Source organism: Salmo salar, chromosome ssa15 (assembly GCF_905237065.1).
Source record: "Salmo salar chromosome ssa15, Ssal_v3.1, whole genome shotgun sequence".
In the NCBI taxonomy this organism is placed as follows: domain Eukaryota; kingdom Metazoa; phylum Chordata; class Actinopteri; order Salmoniformes; family Salmonidae; genus Salmo; species Salmo salar.
Window position 1 is genome coordinate 93,852,517 of NC_059456.1, and position 22,384 is coordinate 93,874,900.

The 22,384-nt window shown below is 46.2% G+C and overlaps 1 protein-coding gene across 2 annotated transcripts in view; it reads left to right on the forward strand.

Moving 5' to 3' along the window:
- The window catches only part of LOC106572662 (low-density lipoprotein receptor-related protein 1), a 249,595-nt gene that overhangs the window by 140,587 nt on the left and 86,624 nt on the right, over nucleotides 1-22,384 (forward strand). For both annotated transcript variants that reach the window (XM_045696299.1, XM_045696300.1), the window contains exons 26-42: nucleotides 5,036-5,240; nucleotides 6,732-6,896; nucleotides 7,068-7,312; nucleotides 13,040-13,171; nucleotides 13,430-13,657; nucleotides 13,903-14,077; nucleotides 14,327-14,421; nucleotides 15,352-15,504; nucleotides 15,818-15,964; nucleotides 17,073-17,198; nucleotides 17,403-17,534; nucleotides 17,702-17,836; nucleotides 18,782-18,911; nucleotides 20,067-20,193; nucleotides 20,403-20,554; nucleotides 20,887-21,011; nucleotides 21,322-21,696. In XM_045696299.1, the coding sequence (XP_045552255.1) occupies nucleotides 5,036-5,240; nucleotides 6,732-6,896; nucleotides 7,068-7,312; nucleotides 13,040-13,171; nucleotides 13,430-13,657; nucleotides 13,903-14,077; nucleotides 14,327-14,421; nucleotides 15,352-15,504; nucleotides 15,818-15,964; nucleotides 17,073-17,198; nucleotides 17,403-17,534; nucleotides 17,702-17,836; nucleotides 18,782-18,911; nucleotides 20,067-20,193; nucleotides 20,403-20,554; nucleotides 20,887-21,011; nucleotides 21,322-21,696 (2,847 nt within the window). The remainder of the gene's footprint in view (nucleotides 1-5,035; nucleotides 5,241-6,731; nucleotides 6,897-7,067; nucleotides 7,313-13,039; nucleotides 13,172-13,429; nucleotides 13,658-13,902; nucleotides 14,078-14,326; nucleotides 14,422-15,351; nucleotides 15,505-15,817; nucleotides 15,965-17,072; nucleotides 17,199-17,402; nucleotides 17,535-17,701; nucleotides 17,837-18,781; nucleotides 18,912-20,066; nucleotides 20,194-20,402; nucleotides 20,555-20,886; nucleotides 21,012-21,321; nucleotides 21,697-22,384) is intronic.

The following is a 22,384-nucleotide window of genomic DNA, read 5'->3' on the forward strand; positions in this document are numbered from 1 at the left end:
TGTGTGTAAAAGGTAGTTGTTGTGAAATTGTTAGATTACTTGTTAGATATTACTGCATGGTCGGAACTAGAAGCACAAGCATTTCGCTACACTCGCATTAACATCTGCTAACCATGTGTATGTGACCAATAAAATTTGATTTCATTTGAACTGGCTTCAAAATTAGAAAGCATCTGGAGTAGAAAGGACAATGTTTTTATTATTTTCTTTTCTTTCATTTAATATTCTCTTAGGACAAGAAAATAGGTTACGCAAAATGTGAATGTACTTTTCCCGAACTTTGTCTCTTTGTCTCTTCCCATTCGTCTCACCGTCCATTGCGTGACTGCAGCCAGCCTTGGCCAGAGCAATGCACACACACACACACACACACACACACACACACACACACACACACACACACACACACACACACACACACACACACACACACACACACACACACACAGAGACACAGACACAGGTAGCGTAGGAGACACTACATTACACTCCTTGTTCCCACCCCTCCTAAAAACAACCTTCCTACAACCCTCCATTGTGTCCAAGCCATAGATCAGTCCATGCTGCTTCTGATTGAAGACAATTCAGCAATTCAGCAGCTTCTAAACTGTGGAGCAAACATGGTCACTGTGTACTGCCAACAACAAACAAAAGAGCCAACTGTGGTTCCCGCAGTATAACAACAACCAAGCTGTGAGAGGCCCTCTCCCTCTAATGATCTAATGACTGTTGGAAGGCCATGTGTAGGACTCCACAGAATCATCAGCTGTACACCATTACTGCGTAGCTTTCATTGAGGTCCCAGGCTTTTCTGGGAACAGAGAGGGATAGCTGCACAAGTGCACATGGGGAGATGGAGGTGTGTGTGTGTGTGTGTGTGTGTGTGTGTGTGTGTGTGTGTGTGTGTGTGTGTGTGTGTGTGTGTGTGTGTGTGTGTGTGTGTGTTTAACTATTATTGTGGGGACCTGAAGTCCCCACAGAATAGTAAACAAACTGGGGACATTTTGTTAGTCCCCACGAGGTTAAATGCTATTTCAAGGGGGTTTACGGTTAAGGTTAGAATTAGTGTTAGGGTTAGGAGCTAGGGTTAAGGTTAGGTTTTTGGGTTAAGTTAAGAGTACGGGTTAGGTTTAGGTTTAAGGTTAGGGAAAATAGGATTTTGAATGGGACTGAATTGTGTGTCCCCACAAGGTTAGCTGTACAAGACTGTATGTGTTTGTGTGTGTGCCCATGTGTGTATGTGTGTGTGCGCCCGTGCCTGTGCATGTATGCATATCTCTGCGTATGTTACCTCTCCAGTGTGGCCCCTCATCCCAGCCAACCTCCCACTAGAAACACCCCACTAGAAACCCTCCACTAGAAACCCTCCACTAGAAGTCCCCAACTAGAAACCTTAGACTAGAAACCCTCCACTAGAAATCCTCCACTAGAAGTCCCCAACTAGAAACCTTAGACTAGAAACCATCCACTAGAAACCCCCCACAAGAAACCCCCAACTAGAAACCTTAGACTAGAAACCACCCACTAGAAAACCCCTACTAGAAACCCCCTACTAGAAACCTTAGAATAGAAACCTTAGACTAGAAACCCCACACTAGAAACCCCACACTAGAAACCACCCACTAGAAACCCCCCACTAGAAACCTTAGACTAGAAACCCCCCACTAGAAACCCCCCATTAGAAACCCCCCACTAGAAACCTTAGACTAGAAACCCCCCACTAGAAACCCCCCGCTACAAACCCCCCACTAGAATCCCCCCACTAGAAACCCCCTACTAGAAACCTTAGACTAGAAACCTTAGACTAGAAACCCCACACTAGAAACCCCACACTAGAAACCACCCACTAGACACCCCCCACTAGAAACCCCCCCACTAGAAACCTTAGACCAGAAACCCCCATCTAGAAACCTTAGACTAGAAACCCCCCACTAGAAACCCCCCACTAGAAACCTTCCACTGGAAACCCCCACTAGAAACCCCTGCTACAAACCCCCCCACTAGAAAACCCCCCCACTAGAAACCTTCCACTAGAAACCCCCCTAGAAACCCCCCACTAGAAACCCCCCACTAGAAACCTTCCATTAGAAACCTTCCACTGGAAACCCCCCGCTACAAACCCCACACTAGAAACCCCACACTAGAAACCCCACACTAGAAACCACCCACTAGACACCCCCCACTAGAAACCTTAGACTAGAAACCCCCCCACTAGAAACCTTAGACCAGAAACCCCCATCTAGAAACCTTAGACTAGAAACCCCCCACTAGAAACCCCCCACTAGAAACCTTAGACTACAAACCCCCACTAGAAACCCCCCACTAGAAACCTTCCACTGGAAACCCCCCACTAGAAACCCCCTGCTACAAACCCCCCCACTAGAAAACCCCCCCACTAGAAACCTTCCACTAGAAACCCCCCTAGAAACCCCCCACTAGAAACCCCCCACTAGAAACCTTAGACTACAAACCCCCCACTAGAAACCCCCCACTAGAAACCTTCCACTGGAAACCCCCACTAGAAACCCCCTGCTACAAACCCCCCACTAGAAAACCCCCCCACTAGAAACCTTCCACTAGAAACCCCCCTAGAAACCCCCCACTAGAAACCTTCCATTAGAAACCCCCCGCTACAAACCCCACACTAGAAACCCCCACTAGAAACCTTCCACTAGAAACCCCCCACTGGAACCCTTCCACTGGAAACCCCACACTACAAACCCCACACTAGAAACCCCCCGCTACAAACCACACACTAGAAACCCCCTATTAGAAACCTTCCACTAGAAACCCCACGCTAGGAACCCCCTGCTACAAACCCCACACTAGAAACCCCACACTAGAAACCTTAGACTAGAAACCCCCCAATAGAAACCACCCACTAGAAACCCCCAATAGAAACCTTAGACTAGGAACCCCCCACTAGAAACCTTAGACTAGAAATCCCCCACTAGAAACCTTCCACTACAAACCCCCCACTAGAAACCTTCCACTACAAATCCCCCGCTAGAAACCTTCCACTACAAACCCCCCACTAGAAACCTTCCACTACAAACCCCCCACTAGAAACCTTCCACTACAAACCCCCACTAGAAACCTTCCACTACAAACCCCCCACTAGAAACCCTCCACTACAAACCCCCCACTAGAAACCCTCCACTACAAACCCCCACTAGAAACCTTCCACTACAAACCCCCCACTAGAAACCTTCCACTACAAACCCCACACTAGAAACCTTCCACTACAAACCCCACACTAGAAACCCCCCGCTACAAACCCCACGCTAGAAACCTTCCACTACAAACCCCCCACTACAAACCTTCCACTACAAACCCCACACTAGAAATTCCCCGCTACCTTTATTTAACTAGGCAAGTCAGTTAAGAACAAATTTGTCTTTTCAATGACGGCCTAGGAACAGTGGTTTCCTGCCTTGTTCAGGGACAGAACACAGATGTTTAACTTGTCAGCTCGGGGATTCGATCTTGCAACCTTTCGGTTACTAGTCCAACGCTCTAACCACTAGGCTACCTGCCGCCCACTAGAATGCCCCGCCCCCCACTAGAAGCCCTCCACTAGCAACCCCACACTAGAAACCCCCGCTAGAATCCCCCCACTAGAAACTCTCCACTAGAAACCCCCCGCTAGAAACCCCCCGCTAGAAACCCCCCACTAGAATCCCCCCACTAGAAACTCTCCACTAGAAACCCTCCACTAGAAACCCTCCACTAGAAACCCTCCACTAGAAACCCTCTGCTAGAATCCCCCCGCTAGAAACCCCACACTAGAAACCCCCACTAAGACCCTCCACTAGAAACCCCCGCTAGAATCCCGCTAGAATCCCCCACTAGAAACCCCCGCTAGAATCCCCCCGCTAGAAACCCCACACTAGAAACCCCACTAGAGACCCTCCACTAGAAACCCCCCGCTAGAATCCCCCGCTAGAATCCCCCCACTAGAAACCCCTGCTAGAAACCCTCCACTAGAAACCCTCCGCTAGAATCCCCCCCGCTAGAGACTCCCCGCTAGAAACCCCACACTAGAAACCCACCACTAGAGACCCTCCACTAGTAACCCCCGCTAGAATCCCCCCGCTAGAATCCCTCCACTAGCAACCCCACACTAGAAACCCCTGCTAGAATCCCCCCACTAGACACTCTCCATTAGAACCCCCCCACTAGAAGCCCTCCACTAGAAACCCCCCCACTGGAAACTCTCCACTAGAAACCCCTGCTAGAAACCCGCCACTAGAAACCCTCCACTAGAAGCCCTCCACTAGAACCCCTCCACTAGAACCCCCCACTAGAAGCCCTCCACTACAACCCCCCACTAGAAGCCCTCCACTAGAAACCCTCCACTAGAAGCCCCCCACTAGAAGCCCTCAACTAGAAACCCCCCACTAGAAGCCCTCCACTAGAAGCCCTCAACTAGAAACCCTCCACTAGAAACCCTCCACTAGAAGCCCTCAACTAGAAACCCCCCACTAGAAACCCTCCACTAGAAAACCTCCACTAGAAGCCCTCAACTAGAAACCCCCCACTAGAAACCCTCCACTAGAAACCCTCCACTACAACCCCCCACTAGAAACCCCCCCACTAGAAACCCCACACTGACAGACAAACTGACTGATTCGGATTCCACAGAGAAGGAATTCTAAACAGTCCTCTCAGTTTGTCAGCGGTTTGCTGCAGTTAAACATGTGTGCTGCAGGATGGAGTTAGTCTCTAGCTGCTGTCTTTTGACATGAGTTAGACAGACATATTGTATTACTTCAGCAAATATTGCCCCATTGCATAAAGCTCTAATACAGTTTGGTTCACTGGGTACCATTTCTGTCATGTCCATTATGAAGAGCTATCTAATCAGGTTATTTTCTTCAAATTTCATCAAATCGTTTTTTTTCTTCTGTGTTTTGAGGTAAGTGATTGGAGTGTCGAACAAATCTACAATTTCCCATGCAAGGCACTAACCCAGCCATTTTCTATCTCCCATTTCATACCCTACCCCTCTCTCCTCCCCTCCTACCCCCTCCAGCTCTAACCAGTTTCGAGGTGGTGATCCAGTATGGCCTGGCCACTCCAGAAGGGCTGGCTGTGGACTGGATAGCAGGGAACATCTACTGGGTGGAGAGTAACCTAGATCAGATAGAGGTAGCCAAGCTGGACGGAACCATGAGGACCACTCTACTGGCTGGTGAGGTGGAGCACCCACGGGCCATTGCCCTCGACCCCAGAGACGGGTGAGGAAACAAAACTATAGATTACAAAACAGTAAAGCATAGATTAGTATAGAACAGTAAAGTGTAGATTAGTATTGAACAGTAAAGTGTAGATTAGTGTTGAACAGTAAAGTGTAGATTAGTATTGAACAGTAAAGCGTAGATTAGTATAGAACCGTAAAGCATAGATTAGTATAGAACAGTAAAGCGTAGATTAGTATAGAACAGTAAAGCGTAGATTAGTATAGAACAGTAAAGTGTAGATTAGTATTGAACAGTAAAGTGTAGATTACTGTAGAACAGTAAAGTGTAGATTAGTATAGAACAGTAAAGCGTAGATTACTGTAAAACAGTAAAGTTTAGATTACTGTAAAACAGTAAAGCGTAGATTACTGTAGAACAGTAAAGTGTAGATTACTGTAGAACAGTAAAGTGTAGATTAGTATAGAACAGTAAAGTGTAGATTAGTATAGAACAGTAATGTGTAGATTAGTATAGAACAGTAAAGTGTAGATTTTGACATCAGTCAAAAAAAACTCAAAACAAGACATGATATCAATAACAAGATACAACAAGCTGAAACGAGCCACGTACAATTCCCCACATGGCAGTTTATTGCTATCTGACCTGTCAGAATCATAACAACAAAAGACGGGGGTTGGAATCAATAATCTCCCATTTGGACTCCAGACCAAAGGACCCATTTCCATCGGTCTAATGTCTTGGCCCAAGTAAGTCTCTTCTTCTTATTGGTGTCCTTCAGTAGTGGTTTCTTTTCAGCAATTTGACCATGAAGGCATGATTCACAAGGCTTGATTCTTCTCTGAACAGTTGATGTTGAGATGTGTCTGTTACTTGAACGTAGCTTTGGGCTGCTTGAGGCTAATTTTCTGCAGCAGATTTTTGTTAGAGCAGTTGCGACTGCATTGAAACTTTCAAAGTTCTTGATGTTCTGTATTGACTGACCTTCATGTTTTAAAGTAATGATGGACTGTCGTTTCTCTTTGCTTATTTGAGCTGTTCTTGCCAAAATGTGGACTTGGTCTTTTACCAAATAGGGATATCTTCTGTATTCCCCCTTCCTTGTCACAACACAACTGATTGGCTCAAACGCATTAAGAAGGAAAGAAATTCCTCAAATTAACTTTTAAGAAGGCACGCCTGTTAATTGAAATGCATTTCAGGTGATTACCTCATGAAGCTGGTTGAGAGAATGCCAAGAATGTGCATTATCTCAACCAGTGTGTCATCAAGGCAAAGGGTGGCTATTTGAAGAATCTCAAATATAAAATATATTTTGATTTGTTTAACACTTTTTTGGTTACTACATGATTCCATATGTGTTATTTCATAGATTTGATGTCTTCACTATTATTCTACAATGTAGAAAATAGTAAAAAATAAAGAAAAACACTTGAATGAGTAGGTGTTCTAAAACTTTTGACCGGTAGTGTAATGCTGCTGAATATTCCTGAATGTGTGTTTCTCTTTCTTTTCTTTGTCTGTGTCTAGTATTCTGTTCTGGACGGACTGGGATGCCAGCTTGCCCAGGATAGAGGCAGCATCTATGAGTGGTGAGGCCAGGAGGACTATCCACAGAGAGACTGGCAGCGGTGGCTGGCCAAACGGACTGACTGTAGACTACATGGAGAGACGCATTGTATGGATCGATGCCAGGTACTGTTGCTCTCCTTACTATACCCACCCACCCACCCCCCACACACACACACACCCCCCACACACACACACACACACACACACACACACACACACACACACACACACACACACACACACACACACACACACACACACACACACCTCCTCTCATAAATGCTCTCTCCCCAGGTCTGATGCCATATACTCTGCTCTGTATGACGGCTCTGGTCTGATCGAGGTGCTGAGGGGTCATGAGTACCTGTCTCATCCCTTTGCTGTCACTATGTACGGAGGAGAGGTGTACTGGACAGACTGGAGGACCAACACTCTGGCCAAGGCTAACAAGTGGACCGGCAACAACATAACCGTGGTCCAACGCACCAACACACAACCCTTCGACCTGCAGGTGTATCATCCCTCCAGACAGCCCCAGGGTAGGTCACACAGACGGACGGATGCTTACATAAATACGTACAGTGCCTTCAGAAATTATTCATACCCCTTGACTTATTTCACATTTTGTTGTTACAGCTTGAATTCAAAATGTTCTCATCCATCTAGACACAATACCCCATAATGAGAGTGAAAACATGTTTTTAGACATTTTTGCAAATTTAAGAAAATAAAATACAGAAATATCTCATTTACATAAGTACTCACACTCCTGAGTCATATTTTGTAGATGCACCTTGTGTAGCGATTGCAGCTGTGAGTCGTTATGGGTAAGTCTCTTATTAAGAGCTTTCCACACCTGGATTGTGCAACATTTGCCCATTATAATTTTCAAAATTCTTCAAGCTCTGTTAAATTGATTGTTGATCATTGCTAGACAAACATTTTCAGGTCTTGCCTTAGAGTTTCAAATAGATTTAAGTCAAAACTGTAACTCGGCCACTCGGGAACATTCACTGTCTTCTTGGTAAGCAACTCTAGGGTTGATTCCGTTTTTGTTATCCTAAAAAACTCCCTAGTCCTTGCCGATGACAGGCATACCCATAACATGATGCAGCCACCACTATGCTTGAAAATATGGAGAGTGGTACTCAGTAATGTGTTGTATTGGATTTGCCCAAACATAATACTTTGTATTCAGGACAAAAAGTTAATAGTTTTGCTAAATGTTTTGCAGTATTACTTTAGTGCCTTGTTGCAAACGAGATGCATGTTTTGGAATATTTGTATTCTTTACAGGCTTCCTTCTTTTTCTCTGTCAATTAGGTTAGTATTGTGGAGTAACTATAAAGTTGTTGATCCATCCTCAGTTTTCTCACAGTCATTAAACTGTAATTGTTTTAAATTCACCATTGGCCTCATGGTGAAATCACTGAGTGGTTTCCTTCCTATCCGGCAACTGAGTTAGGAAGGACACCTAGATATTTACAGTGCAAAGTGTCATTAATAACTTGACCGTGCTCAAGTTACCTATCTACCAATAGGTGCCCTTCTTTGCAAGACATTGGAAAACCTCCATGGTCTTTGTGGTTTAATCTGCGTTTGAAATTCACTGCTCAACTGAGGGCCCTTACAGATCATTGTATGTGTGGGGTACAGAGATGAGGGAGTCCATGCAACTTGTGACTTGTTAAGGAACATTTTCCTCCTGAACTCATTTAGATTTGCCATAGCAAACAAGTTAAATACTTATTGACTATTCATTTGTAAAAATGTGTGAAAACATAATTTCACTTTGACATTATGGGGTATTGTGTGTAGGCAAGTGGCAAAACATCTTAATTTAATACATTTTAAATTCAGGCTGTTATGTAACAAAATGTGCGAAAAGTCAAGGGATATGAATACATTATGAAGACACTGTACACACGCACGCACGCCGACACACACAAGCAACCTCACACTTCACAGCTGCCTCTTACTGCTAACTGGACTGTGACACACACTTTGGTGCAGTGTTGGAGGAAAGGGCAGGACTGCAGAGTGGTGCACTACACTCCAGACCTTCTGAATTCAAACACTCAACTCCCCTCAGACAGCTGACCTTTCACTGTTGTCCCATGTGTTGTGTTACCTCCATGATCCTGTGAATCCCACACACTGTGGATAATAAAGGCCACACACTGTGGATAATAAAGCCCACACACTGTGGATAATAAAGCCCACACACTGTGGATAATAAAGCCCACACACTGTGGATAACAAAGGCCTCACACTGTGGATAATAAAGGCCTCACACTGTGGATAATAAAGCCCACACACTGTGGATAATAAAGCCCACACACTGTGGATAATAAAGCCCACACACTGTGGATAACAAAGGCCTCACACTGTGGATAATAAAGCCCACACACTGTGGATAATAAAGCCCACACACTGTGGATAATAAAGCCCACACACTGTGGATAATAAAGCCCACACACTGTGGATAACAAAGGCCACACACTGTGGATAATAAAGCCCACACACTGTGGATAATAAAGCCCACACACTGTGGATAATAAAGCCCACACACTGTGGATAATAAAGCCCACACACTGTGGATAACAAAGGCCTCACACTGTGGATAATAAAGCCCACACACTGTGGATAATAAAGCCCACACACTGTGGATAATAAAGCCCACACACTGTGGATAATAAAGCCCACACACTGTGGATAATAAAGCCCACACACTGTGGATAACAAAGGCCTCACACTGTGGATAATAAAGCCCACACACTGTGGATAATAAAGCCCACACACTGTGGATAATAAAGCCCACACACTGTGGATAATAAAGCCCACACACTGTGGATAACAAAGGCCTCACACTGTAGATAATAAAGGCCTCACACTGTGGATAATAAAGGCCTCACACTGTGGATAATAAAGGCCTCACACTGTGGATAATAAAGCCCACACACTGTGGATAATAAAGCCCACACACTGTGGATAATAAAGCCCACACACTGTGGATAATAAAGGCCACACACTGTGGATAATAAAGCCCACACACTGTGGATAATAAAGCCCACACACTGTGGATAATAAAGGCCTCACACTGTGGATAATAAAGGCCACACACTGTGGATAATAAAGCCCACACACTGTGGATAATAAAGGCCTCACACTGTGGATAATAAAGGCCACACACTGTGGATAATAAAGCCCACACACTGTGGATAATAAAGCCCACACACTGTGGATAATAAAGGCCTCACACTGTGGATAATAAAGCCCACACACTGTGGATAATAAAGCCCACACACTGTGGATAATAAAGCCCACACACTGTGGATAATAAAGCCCACACACTGTGGATAATAAAGGCCTCACACTGTGGATAATAAAGCCCACACACTGTGGATAATAAAGCCCACACACTGTGGATAATAAAGGCCACACACTGTGGATAATAAAGGCCTCACACTGTGGATAATAAAGGCCACACACTGTGGATAATAAAGCCCACACACTGTCGATAATAAAGGCCACACACTGTGGATAATAAAGGCCTCACACTGTGGATAATAAAGCCCACACACTGCAGTATTTGACACAAGGGGCAATTTGGAAATGTGGTTGTGCATCAGCAGTTTTTCTCTTGTTATGTCAGTCACTGATAGTCAATTAGCCCATGTCAGCTAACATTATTGAGATTGTTAAGTTAGTTTAGCGACCAAATTTCTAAACTTGTATGAATTACCGGCCGGGGGGCCCCCATTTATCTTGTTAATCAGTCTCTCTCAGATACTGTATCATATGCAAACATTTCTCTCCACCTTATGGCAAAATGTGTAGAATTGCAGGAAATTAGCTGTAAAACGGCTTGTTTTCCTCTCCGCTCCATGGCTAAATTAGTAGAATTACATGAAATGTGTTATAAAATTGCAAAAACGCAGACCTGCGAGCAACTGCGGCCCCTCATAATGAGTTCAGATTTTTGGTGGCCCCCACCCCATCAACGTTGCCCATCCCTGTATATATAGTGGCCAAGACCATCTGGGCTTAGATCGGTTGTGTTGATCTGGGCTTAGACAGGTTGTGTTGATCTGGGCTTAGACAGGTTGTATTGATCTGGGCTTAGACAGGTTGTGTTGATCTGGGCTTAGACAGGTTGTGTTGATCTGGGCTTAGATAGGTTGTATTGATCTGGGCTTCGATAGGTTATGTTGATCTGGGCTTAGATAGGTTGTATTGATCTGGGCTTAGATAGGTTGTATTGATCTGGGCTTAGATAGGTTGTGTTGATCTGGGTTTAGATAGGTTGTGTTGATCTGGGCTTAGATAGGTTGTGTTGATCTGGGCTTAGATAGGTTGTGTTGATCTGGGCTTAGATAGGTTGTGTTGATCTGGGCTTAGATAGGTTGTGTTGATCTGGGCTTAGACAGGTTGTGTTGATCTGGGCTTAGACAGGTTGTGTTGATCTGGGCTTAGATAGGTTGTGTTGATCTGGGCTTAGATAGGTTGTGTTGATCTGGGCTTAGATAGGTTGTGTTGATCTGGGCTTAGACAGGTTGTGTTGATCTGGGCTTAGATAGGTTGTATTGATCTGGGCTTAGATAGGTTGTATTGATCTGGGCTTAGATAGGTTGTGTTGATCTTGAAGACATTCTGTGTAGACAGATAGAGACCAGTTATCATGTGGTGTGACTAAATCATACATTAAGTTTACAAAACATTAGGAACACCTTCCTAATATTGAATTGCACCCCCTTTTGCCCTCAGAACAGCCTGAATTCATTGGGACATGGACTCTACAAGGTGTCGAAAACATTCCACAGGGATGCTGGCCCATGTTGACTGTGCTTCCCACAGTTGTGTCAAGTTGGCTTGATGTCCTTTGTGTGGTGGACGTTCTTGATACACACGGGAAACTGTTGAGGGTGAAAAACCCAGCAGTATTGCAGTTCTTGACATACTCAAACCAGTGCTCCTGGCACCTACTACCATACCCCGTTCAAAGGCATTTAAATAGTTTGTCTCACCCATTCACCCTCTGAATGGCAAACATACACAATCCATGTCACCATTGGCTTAAAAAGAAAATCTTTAACCTGTCTCCTCCCCTTCATCTACACTGATTGAAGTAGTGGTTATCACTAGGAGAGAGCTGATCACAGTGGTTAACACTAGGAGAGAGCTGATCACAGTGGTTATCACTAGGAGAGAGCTGATCACAGTGGTTAACACTAGGAGAGAGCTGATCACAGTGGTTAACACTAGGAGAGAGCTGATCACAGTGGTTAACACTAGGAGAGAGCTGATCACAGTGGTTATCACTAGGAGAGAGCTGATCACAGTGGTTAACACTAGGAGAGAGCTGATCACAGTGGTTAACGGTAAGAGAGAACTGATCAGTGGTTAACACTAGGAGAGAGCTGATCACAGTGGTTAACACTAGGAGAGAGTTGATCACATTGGTTAACACTAGGAGAGAGTTGATCACAGTGGTTAACGGTAGGAGAGAGCTGATCACAGTGGTTAACGGTAGGAGAGAGCTGATCACAGTGGTTAACGGTAGGAGAGAGCTGATCACAGTGGTTAAAACTAGGAGAGAGCTGATCACAGTGGTTAACACTAGGAGAGAGCTGATCACAGTGGTTAACACTAGGAGAGAGCTGATCACAGTGGTTAACACTAGGAGAGAGCTGATCACAGTGGTTAACACAAGGAGAGAGCTGATCACAGTGGTTAACACTAGGAGAGAGCTGATCACAGTGGTTAACACTAGGAGAGAGCTGATCACAGTGGTTAACACTAGGAGAGAGTTGATCACAGTGGTTAACGGTAGGAGAGAGCTGATCACAGTGGTTAACACTAGGAGAGAGCTGATCACAGTGGTTAACACTAGAAGAGAGCTGATCACAGTGGTTAACACTAGGAGAGAGCTGATCACAGTGGTTAACACTATGAGAGAGCTGATCACAGTGGTTAACACTAGGAGAGAGTTGATCACAGTGGTTAACGGTAGGAGAGAGCTGATCACAGTGGTTAACACTAGGAGAGAGCTGATCACAGTGGTTAACACTAGGAGAGAGCTGATCACGGTGGTTAACGGTAGGAGAGAGCTGATCACAGTGGTTAACACTAGGAGAGAGCTGATCACGGTGGTTAACGGTAGGAGAGAGCTGATCACAGTGGTTAACACTAGGAGAGAGCTGATCACAGTGGTTAACACTAGGAGAGAGCTGATCACAGTGGTTAACATGTCTTCTTCCCCTCAGCTCCCAACCCTTGTGCAACCGCTGATGGGCAGAGCCCCTGTTCTCACCTGTGTCTAATCAGCTACAACCAGACATTCTCCTGTGCCTGCCCTCACCTCATGAAGCTGCAGGCTGACAAACACACCTGCAAAGGTAGGAACACACAGCAACACACACACATACTCAGAGGGCTGAGTGATGACCAATGGGTCTGAGCTGGGTCTGAATGTGTGTGTAATTTGCTGCAATTTAAACACACAATCAGATGATTGTCTTCCTAATGAGAATAGCTCCATTTTAGTCCAGCAGCTGTTGCATAACATTTGGATATGTTGAAATACTGTCTTTGTGATGTCTTGATGGTAACTCTTCCCCTGTATCCCTTGTCTCTTCCATTCTCTTCCCGTCCAGAGTCCCGTCAGTTCCTGCTGTATGCCCGTCAGACAGAGATCAGGGGAGTGGACATAGACAACCCCTACTATAACTACATCATCTCCTTCACCGTGCCAGACATAGACAACGTGACCGTGGTGGACTATGACGCTCTGGAGAACCGGATCTACTGGTCAGACGTCCGAACCCAGACCATCAAAAGAGCCTTCATCAACGGCACCGGAGTGGAGACTGTGGTGTCTGCTGGTAGGAAGACCACTTTATCTTGGCATCAGATCCGGGTTCTTTTCTTTCAGGTGTGTGAGTTTTGCACCTTTACGACTATAAGTTCCAAAGTTCAAGGCAAGCTCAATGAAGAGAAGATGAAGTCTTTGAAAGAAATCAAATACTGCTTTGGAATCCACTGGGCACATTTTCGATCAAGGAATTTGTTTATTTAATGTAGTTAGTGGTTTAGTTAAAATTGCCTGTATCTGTGCTTGTTTTTTCAGACCTGCCCAACGCCCATGGTCTGGCAGTAGACTGGGTGTCTAGGAACCTGTTCTGGACCAGCTATGATGTCAATAAGAAACAGATCAACGTGGCCAGACTGGACGGGTCCTTTAAGAACGCTGTTATCCAGGGCCTTGATAAACCCCACTGTCTGGTCCTGCACCCTATACTGGGGTGAGTGGGATACACACACACACACACACACACACACACACACACACACACACACACACACACACACACACACACACACACACACACACACACACACACACACAGAGAGAGACTAGAGGAGTAGGAATGGAGTTTGGAATAACACAATGACAGCAAAAGAACATTGATGTTGTCACTGTGATTTCAGTCACTTGACAGTCGAACCAAGATGAATGTATAGTAACATGTCATGTGTGTGTCTTTCTCCAGAAAGCTGTACTGGACCGATGGGGACAACATTAGTGTGGCCAACATGGATGGCAGCAACCATACGACGCTCTTCACCAATCAGAGGAGCCCTATAGGTGAGTGTAGTGTAAAACAATGCTGAGAGCATGAAAGAAAGTTAGAGCCAGAGTGACAGAAAATTTGAGAGAGTGAGAGAGAGAGAGAGAGTTGACCATGTTCAGTAGTGGTGTGTATGTCCTATTTGTTCCCTCCAGGCCTGTCTGTAGACTACGACAGACTGTATGAGAGTGAAAGAGAGAGAGATTCTGACTGTGACCGTGCTGTGCTAACTGTATCCTTTCTGTTCCCTCCAGGCCTGTCTGTAGACTACGACAGACTGTATGAGAGTGAAAGAGAGAGAGATTCTGACTGTGACCGTGCTGTGCTAACTGTATCCTTTCTGTTCCCTCCAGGCCTGTCTGTAGACTACGACAGACTGTATGAGAGTGAAAGAGAGAGAGATTCTGACTGTGACCGTGCTGTGCTAACTGTATCCTTTCTGTTCCCTCCAGGCCTGTCTGTAGACTACGACAGACTGTATGAGAGTGAAAGAGAGAGAGATTCTGACTGTGACCGTGCTGTGCTAACTGTATCCTTTCTGTTCCCTCCAGGCCTGTCTGTATTCTACGACAGACTGTATGAGAGTGAAAGAGAGAGAGATTCTGACTGTGACCGTGCTGTGCTAACTGTATCCTTTCTGTTCCCTCCAGGCCTGTCTGTAGACTACGACAGACTGTATGAGAGTGAAAGAGAGAGAGATTCTGACTGTGACCGTGCTGTGCTAACTGTATCCTTTCTGTTCCCTCCAGGCCTGTCTGTAGACTACGACAGACTGTATGAGAGTGAAAGAGAGAGAGATTCTGACTGTGACCGTGCTGTGCTAACTGTATCCTTTCTGTTCCCTCCAGGCCTGTCTGTAGACTACGACAGACTGTATGAGAGTGAAAGAGAGAGAGATTCTGACTGTGACCGTGCTGTGCTAACTGTATCCTTTCTGTTCCCTCCAGGCCTGTCTGTAGACTACGACAGTGAGCAGCTGTACTGGGTCAGCTCAGGCAATGGCACCATCAGTCGCTGTAAGCTGGACGGCTCAGGCCTGGAGGTCCTGGACAGGATGAAACCGGGCAAGCTGGTCAAGGCCTCTGCTCTGGCCATCATGGGTAAGGGAGAAACAGACTGTTGTGTCCAGCTTTACTGTTATCCGTCAACCCACTATTGTGTCTTTAAATACCTGTCTGTTATGACTTTGAGAGATAATGTGTGTTCAATTCAATTTCAGTTCAATTTCAAAAAGCTTTATTGTCCATTGATCACATGAGAGAGAGCATTTTCTTGAAGCTTGAGCTTGAGGCTGATTGACACAAAACACCATAACACCAATTCTTAATAAAGTGTGTGTGTGTGTGTGTGTGTGTGTGTGTGTGTGTGTGTGTGTGTGTGTGTGTGTGTGTGTGTGTGTGTGTGTGTGTGTAGGAGACAAGCTGTGGTGGGCCGACCAGGGTACAGACCAGATAGGGACCTGTGATAAGAGTGATGGGGGGAACTGGAAGGTGCTACGTAACAACACTTCTCCCATGACGCACATGAAGATCTACAACGAGAGCATGCAGACCAGTACAGGTAGGATATCACTGACCATGTCACACTGAGCATGCAGACCGGTACAGGTAGGATATCACTGACCATGTCACACTGAGCATGCAGACCAGTACAGGTAGGATATCACTGACCATGTCACACTGAGCATGCAGACCAGTACAGGTAGGATATCACTGACCATGTCACACTGAGCATGCAGACCAGTACAGGTAGGATATCACTGACCATGTCACACTGAGCATGCAGACCAGTACAGGTAGGATATCACTGACCATGTCACACTGAGCATGCAGACCGGTACAGGTAGGATATCACTGACCATGTCACACTGAGCATGCAGACCAGTACAGGTAGGATGTCACTGACCATGTCACACTGAGCATGCAGACCAGTACAGGTAGGATATCACTGACCATGTCACACTGAGCATGCAGACCTGTACAGGTAGGATATCACTGACCATGTCACACTGAGCATGCAGACCAGTACAGGTAGAATATCACTGACCATGTCACACTGAGCATGCAGACCGGTACAGGTAGGATATCACTGACCATGTCACACTGAGCATGCAGACCAGTACAGGTAGGATATCACTGACCATGTCACACTGAGCATGCAGACCGGTACAGGTAGGATATCACTGACCATGTCACACTGAGCATGCAGACCTGTACAGGTAGGATATCACTGACCATGTCACACTGAGCATGCAGACCAGTACAGGTAGGATATCACTGACCATGTCACACTGAGCATGCAGACCGGTACAGGTAGGATATCACTGACCATGTCACACTGAGCATGCAGACCAGTACAGGTAGGATATCACTGACCATGTCACACTGAGCATGCAGACCGGTACAGGTAGGATATCACTGACCATGTCACACTGAGCATGCAGACCAGTACAGGTAGGATATCACTGACCATGTCACACTGAGCATGCAGACCGGTACAGGTAGGATATCACTGACCATGTCACACTGAGCATGCAGACCGGTACAACTCACTATGCAACTGAATGAATAAGAAATGTTTTTCTTTTTGTCTGGGAGGTTTTGAAAAGTCCTGTTTTGTTATTATTGTTTTGCTGTTTTGAACGGTCTTTTATTCTCTGTTGTCCCAGGCATCAACCTGTGTAGCAATAAGAATGGAGACTGTTCCCAGCTGTGCCTGCCCACCTCCCCTAGCACTAGAGCCTGTATGTGTACCGCAGGTTACAGCCTCCAGAGTGGGCGGCAGTCCTGCGAGGGTAACAGACCAACACATTTTAAATACTTTCTTCAAATCCACAAATCACATTACATTGCAAAATGATTCAAAATATTTAAAAGGTGACAGGTGCATGGCCATTCATACTGTATTTCCTATATATAGCTACACTGTTCTACACTCCACAGGATATCCTGTATACTCTAACAGTACTGTTATTAACTGTTATGTGTTCTCTCTCCAGGCATGGGCTCCTTCCTGCTCTACTCAGTACATGAGGGCATTAGAGGAATCCCCCTGGACCCGTCTGATCAATCTGATGCCCTGGTGCCCGTGTCTGGCACCTCGCTGGCTGTGGGCATCGACTTCCACGCTGGTAAGTGTACTGCTACGGACCCACCAACAACAATACAAGAGTTTGGTTTGAGGATCAAGTCACACCGACCGTGCTGTGAAGTGTACCTGAACTGTTATTACACTGTGCCTGCCTGAGTGATGGTTGTATCCAGTTACTTACCGTCGTCACTCTGTCCTGCCATGTAGACAATGACACTATCTACTGGGTGGACATGGGCCTGAGCACCATCAGCAGAGCTAAGAGAGACCAGACCTGGAGAGAAGACGTGGTGACCAACGGCATCGGCAGGGTGGAGGGCATCACTGTGGACTGGATAGCAGGTCAGAGAACAGCCACAGGCGCACACACACACATGGATACACACATGCATGGACCATACAGAAGCATGCACGCACACACACACACACTGGATACACACATGCATGGACCATACAGAAGCATGCACGCACACACACACACAGGATACACACATGCATGGACCATACAGAAGCATGCACGCACACACACACACATGGATACACACATGCATGGACCATACAGAAGCATGCACGCACACACACACACGGATACACACATGCATGGACCATACAGAAGCATGCACGCACACACACACACGGATACACACATGCATGGACCATACAGAAGCATGCACACACACACACACACACACACACACACATGGATACACACATGCATGGACCATACAGAAGCATGCACACACACACACATGGATACACACATGCATGGACCATACAGAAGCATGCACGCACACACACACACGGATACACACATGCATGGACCATACAGAAGCATGCACGCACACACACACACGGATACACACATGCATGGACCATACAGAAGCATGCACACACACACACACACACACACACACACACACACACACACACGGATACACACATGCATGGACCATACAGAAGCATGCACGCACACACACACACGGATACACACATGCATGGACCATACAGAAGCATGCACACACACACACACACACACACACACACACACATGGATACACACATGCATGGACCATACAGAAGCATGCACACACACACACATGGATACACACATGCATGGACCATACAGAAGCATGCACGCACACACACACACATGGATACACACATGCATGGACCATACAGAAGCATGCACGCACACACACACACATGGATACACACATGCATGGACCATACAGAAGCATGCACACACACACACACTGACCCCGGCCCCCCCTGTCCCTCTCCTGTCAGGTAACATCTACTGGACAGACCAGGGCTTTGACGTGATCGAGGTGGCCAGACTCAATGGTTCATTCCGCTATGTGGTCATCTCCCAGGGTCTGGACAAGCCCCGTGCCATCACCGTCCACCCAGAAAGAGGGTGAGTGGCTAGGGACTGAGTCTTTGCTACTGGGACTGGGACTGGGGTTGGGGGCTGGGACTGGGGCTTGTCTACTGGGACTAGGGCTGAGACTGGAGCTTGGCTACCAGGGCTTGGCTACTAGGTCTAGGACTGGGGCTTGGCTAATGGGAGTGGGGCTTGGACTGAGGCTTGGCAACTGGGGCTTGGCTACTGGGACTGGGGCTTGGCTACTGAGACTGGGGCTTGGCTACTGTAACTGGGGCTTGGCTATTGGGGCTGGGGTTTGGCTATTGGGGCTGGGACTGGGGCTTGGCTACTGGGACTGGGGCTTGGCTATTGGAACTGGGACTGGGGCTTAGCTACTGGGACTGGGGCTTGGCTACTGGGACTGGGGCTTGGCTACTGGGACTGGGGTTTGGCTATTGGAACTGGGACTGGGGCTTGGCTACTGGGACTGGGGCTTGGCTATTGGAACTGGGACTGGGGCTTGGCAACTGGGACTGAGGCTTGGCTGTTGGGGCTGGGGGCTGGGACTGGGGATTGTCTACTGCGGCTTGGCTACAGGGGCTGTTCTTGGTTATTTGGGCTCGGACTGGGGCTTGGCTACTGGGACTGGGGCTTGGCTCCTGGGACTGAGGCTTGGCTTTTGGGACTGGGGCTTGGCTACTGGGACTGGGGCTTGTCTACTAGGGCTTGGCTACTAGGGCTGGGACTGGGGCTTGTCTACTAGGGCTTGGCTACTAGGGCTGGGACTGGGGCTTGTCTACTAGGGCTTGGCTACAGGGGCTGGGGCTTGGCTATTGGGGCTCAGACTGGGGCTTGGCTACTGGGACTGGGGCTTGGCTATTGGGGCTGGGACTGGGGCTTGTCTACTAGGGCTTGGCTACTAGGGCTGGGACTGGGGCTTGGCTACTGGGGCTGGGGCTTGGACTGAGGCTTGTAGTGTAATGCTGTATGTGTCATAACATGGTTACCTACAGTATGGGGTATTATTAGTCCAGCAACCAGCAATATTTGCACTTTGATAATTATTACAAGCAGTAGCTGGTTATATGATGGGACATTGTAAGTAAGTGTTTATTGTGATATTTAATCTATACAGAGCAAAAATAACATAGATTGCTTTCTTTCAACCTCATATGAGTGTGTGTGTGTGTCTGTGTGTCCCTGCAGGTATCTGTTCTGGACAGAGTGGGGTCAGGTCCCCCGTATAGAGAGGGCCCGTCTGGACGGCTCTCAGAGAGTAGTCCTGGTCAATGACAGCATCATGTGGCCCAACGGAATCTCCATCGATTACAAGGTACAGTACACACACACACACACACACACACACACAATTTCTTTATTGAGGTTTCACTTTATTTGCAAAATCCACATTTCAGATTATTTACAAATCCTTCTTTTGGATTCATACAGATCCAGTATTTTTCTCCTCTTTACAAGCTTGTTGTTTCGAAAACACAGAATATTTTTCTGCTTGATATTGTTGTTGTTATTGTTTGTGTGTAGGAGCGGCGGTTGTACTGGTGTGACGCGCGGACTGATAGGATAGAGCGTATCAATCTGGAGAATGGAGAAAACAGAGAGCTGGTGCTGGCCAATAACAATATGGACATGTTCGCTGTGTCCGTCTTCGAGGGCTACATCTACTGGAGTGACAGGTGAGCTGCCTGCTGTCCTATCCCTGTCATCTCCTCCTTGTTTAACCCTTAATATTCCCTGCTGCACTGCTGTAGTATGTTTGACTAACTTGACTGAAGACCTTGGCTCCTATGTGGAGCATTGACCATTGACGAACAGTAAGGACTGCAGTATGCAATGGGATTACATTTTCCTCAAAGCCTATTTAAATTGACTGACAGTCTTGTATGTGAGATTGTTGCCTTCGTCCAGGATTCCCTTTGCATAAGTCTAATTTACTGCAAATGTTGTTGTTTTCCCTCCAAGCCTGTTTAAAGTGGCTGATAGTGTTTTGTATGTTGTGTTGGACCAGGACTCATGCCAACGGTTCCATCAAGAGAGGCAACAAAGACAACGCTACAGAATATGTGTATCTGAGGACAGGCATCGGTGTACAGCTGAAGGACATCAAGGTCTTCAACAGGGACAGGCAACAAGGTAAGAACACTTAACCCCTAACACAAACACACAGGGTGCATTTCATTTCATATCGGTCCACTCAGGAAATTAAATTGAAATTCCAAATAAATAAAAATATTTTTATTCCCATCCTAGATTGAATTGAAATTGAATTTTCTCTAACCCTGGTGTGCTGTGTTTAGTTGTATGAGACTGATGTGTCTAACCAGTGTGTTTCTATGAGACTGATGTGTCTATGAGACTGATGTGTTTATGAGACTGATGTGTCTATGAGACTGATGTGTCTATGAGACTGATGTGTCTAACCACTGTGTGTGTTCTCCCTCAGGCACCAACGTCTGTAAAAACAACAATGGCGGCTGCGAACAGCTCTGCCTTTACCGCGGCAATGGAGAGCGAACCTGCGCCTGCGCACACGGCATGCTGGCCGAGGACAGCCACAGTTGCCGTGACTACGACGGCTACCTGCTGTACTCGGAGCGGACCATTCTGAAGAGTATCCACCTATCAGATGAGACCAACCTGAACGCCCCCATCAAGCCCTTCGAGGACCCGGAACACATGAAGAACGTCATCGCCCTGACCTTTGACTACCGCGGAGGAGGGGGGAGGGGAGCCAATCGGATCTTCTTCAGTGACATACACTTTGGAAACATCCAGCAGACCAACGATGACGGATCAGAACTGCAGAAGGTTGTGGAGAGTGAGTAGTAATGTTTTGTCTGTTATGTTATCTTGTCCACAAGAATAATAAAAAGAATGAGCTGGCGCACACCCAGAGAAATGATTTTGTTGTACAAATACATAAAGAATAAACTGTTAGCTGTACAAATACATAAAGAATAAACTGTTAGCTGTACAAATACATAAAGAATAAACTGTTAGCTGTACAAATACATAAAGAATAAACTGTTAGCTGTACAAATACATAAAGAATAAACTGTTAGCTGTACAAATACATAAAGAATAAACTGTTAGCTGAACAAATACATAAAGAATAAACTGTTAGCTGTACAAATACATAAAGAATAAACTGTTAGCTGTACAAATACATAAAGAATAAACTGTTAGCTGTACAAATACATAAAGAGAGTCGCACGCTCTATCTATATATAAAGTCCCAGTCATTTATTGGGTAAAATACCAACGTTTCTGGGAGTTTATATATGCAGTGTGCAACTCTCTTTATTTATATTTATATTGTCCACAAGTGACAAAACATTCTTGCTGATCCTCTCTACAATTGAGCAAGACCATTACTTTGTAGGCCAGATCACACACTCGTCCACATACAGCTCTGATCAGTTTGTGATATGAAGAAGAGGTAAAAGCTAATGGCCTGAGCTGAGCTGAGCTGGTTGTGTTTATTGAAATTAAATGACGTTGAATAG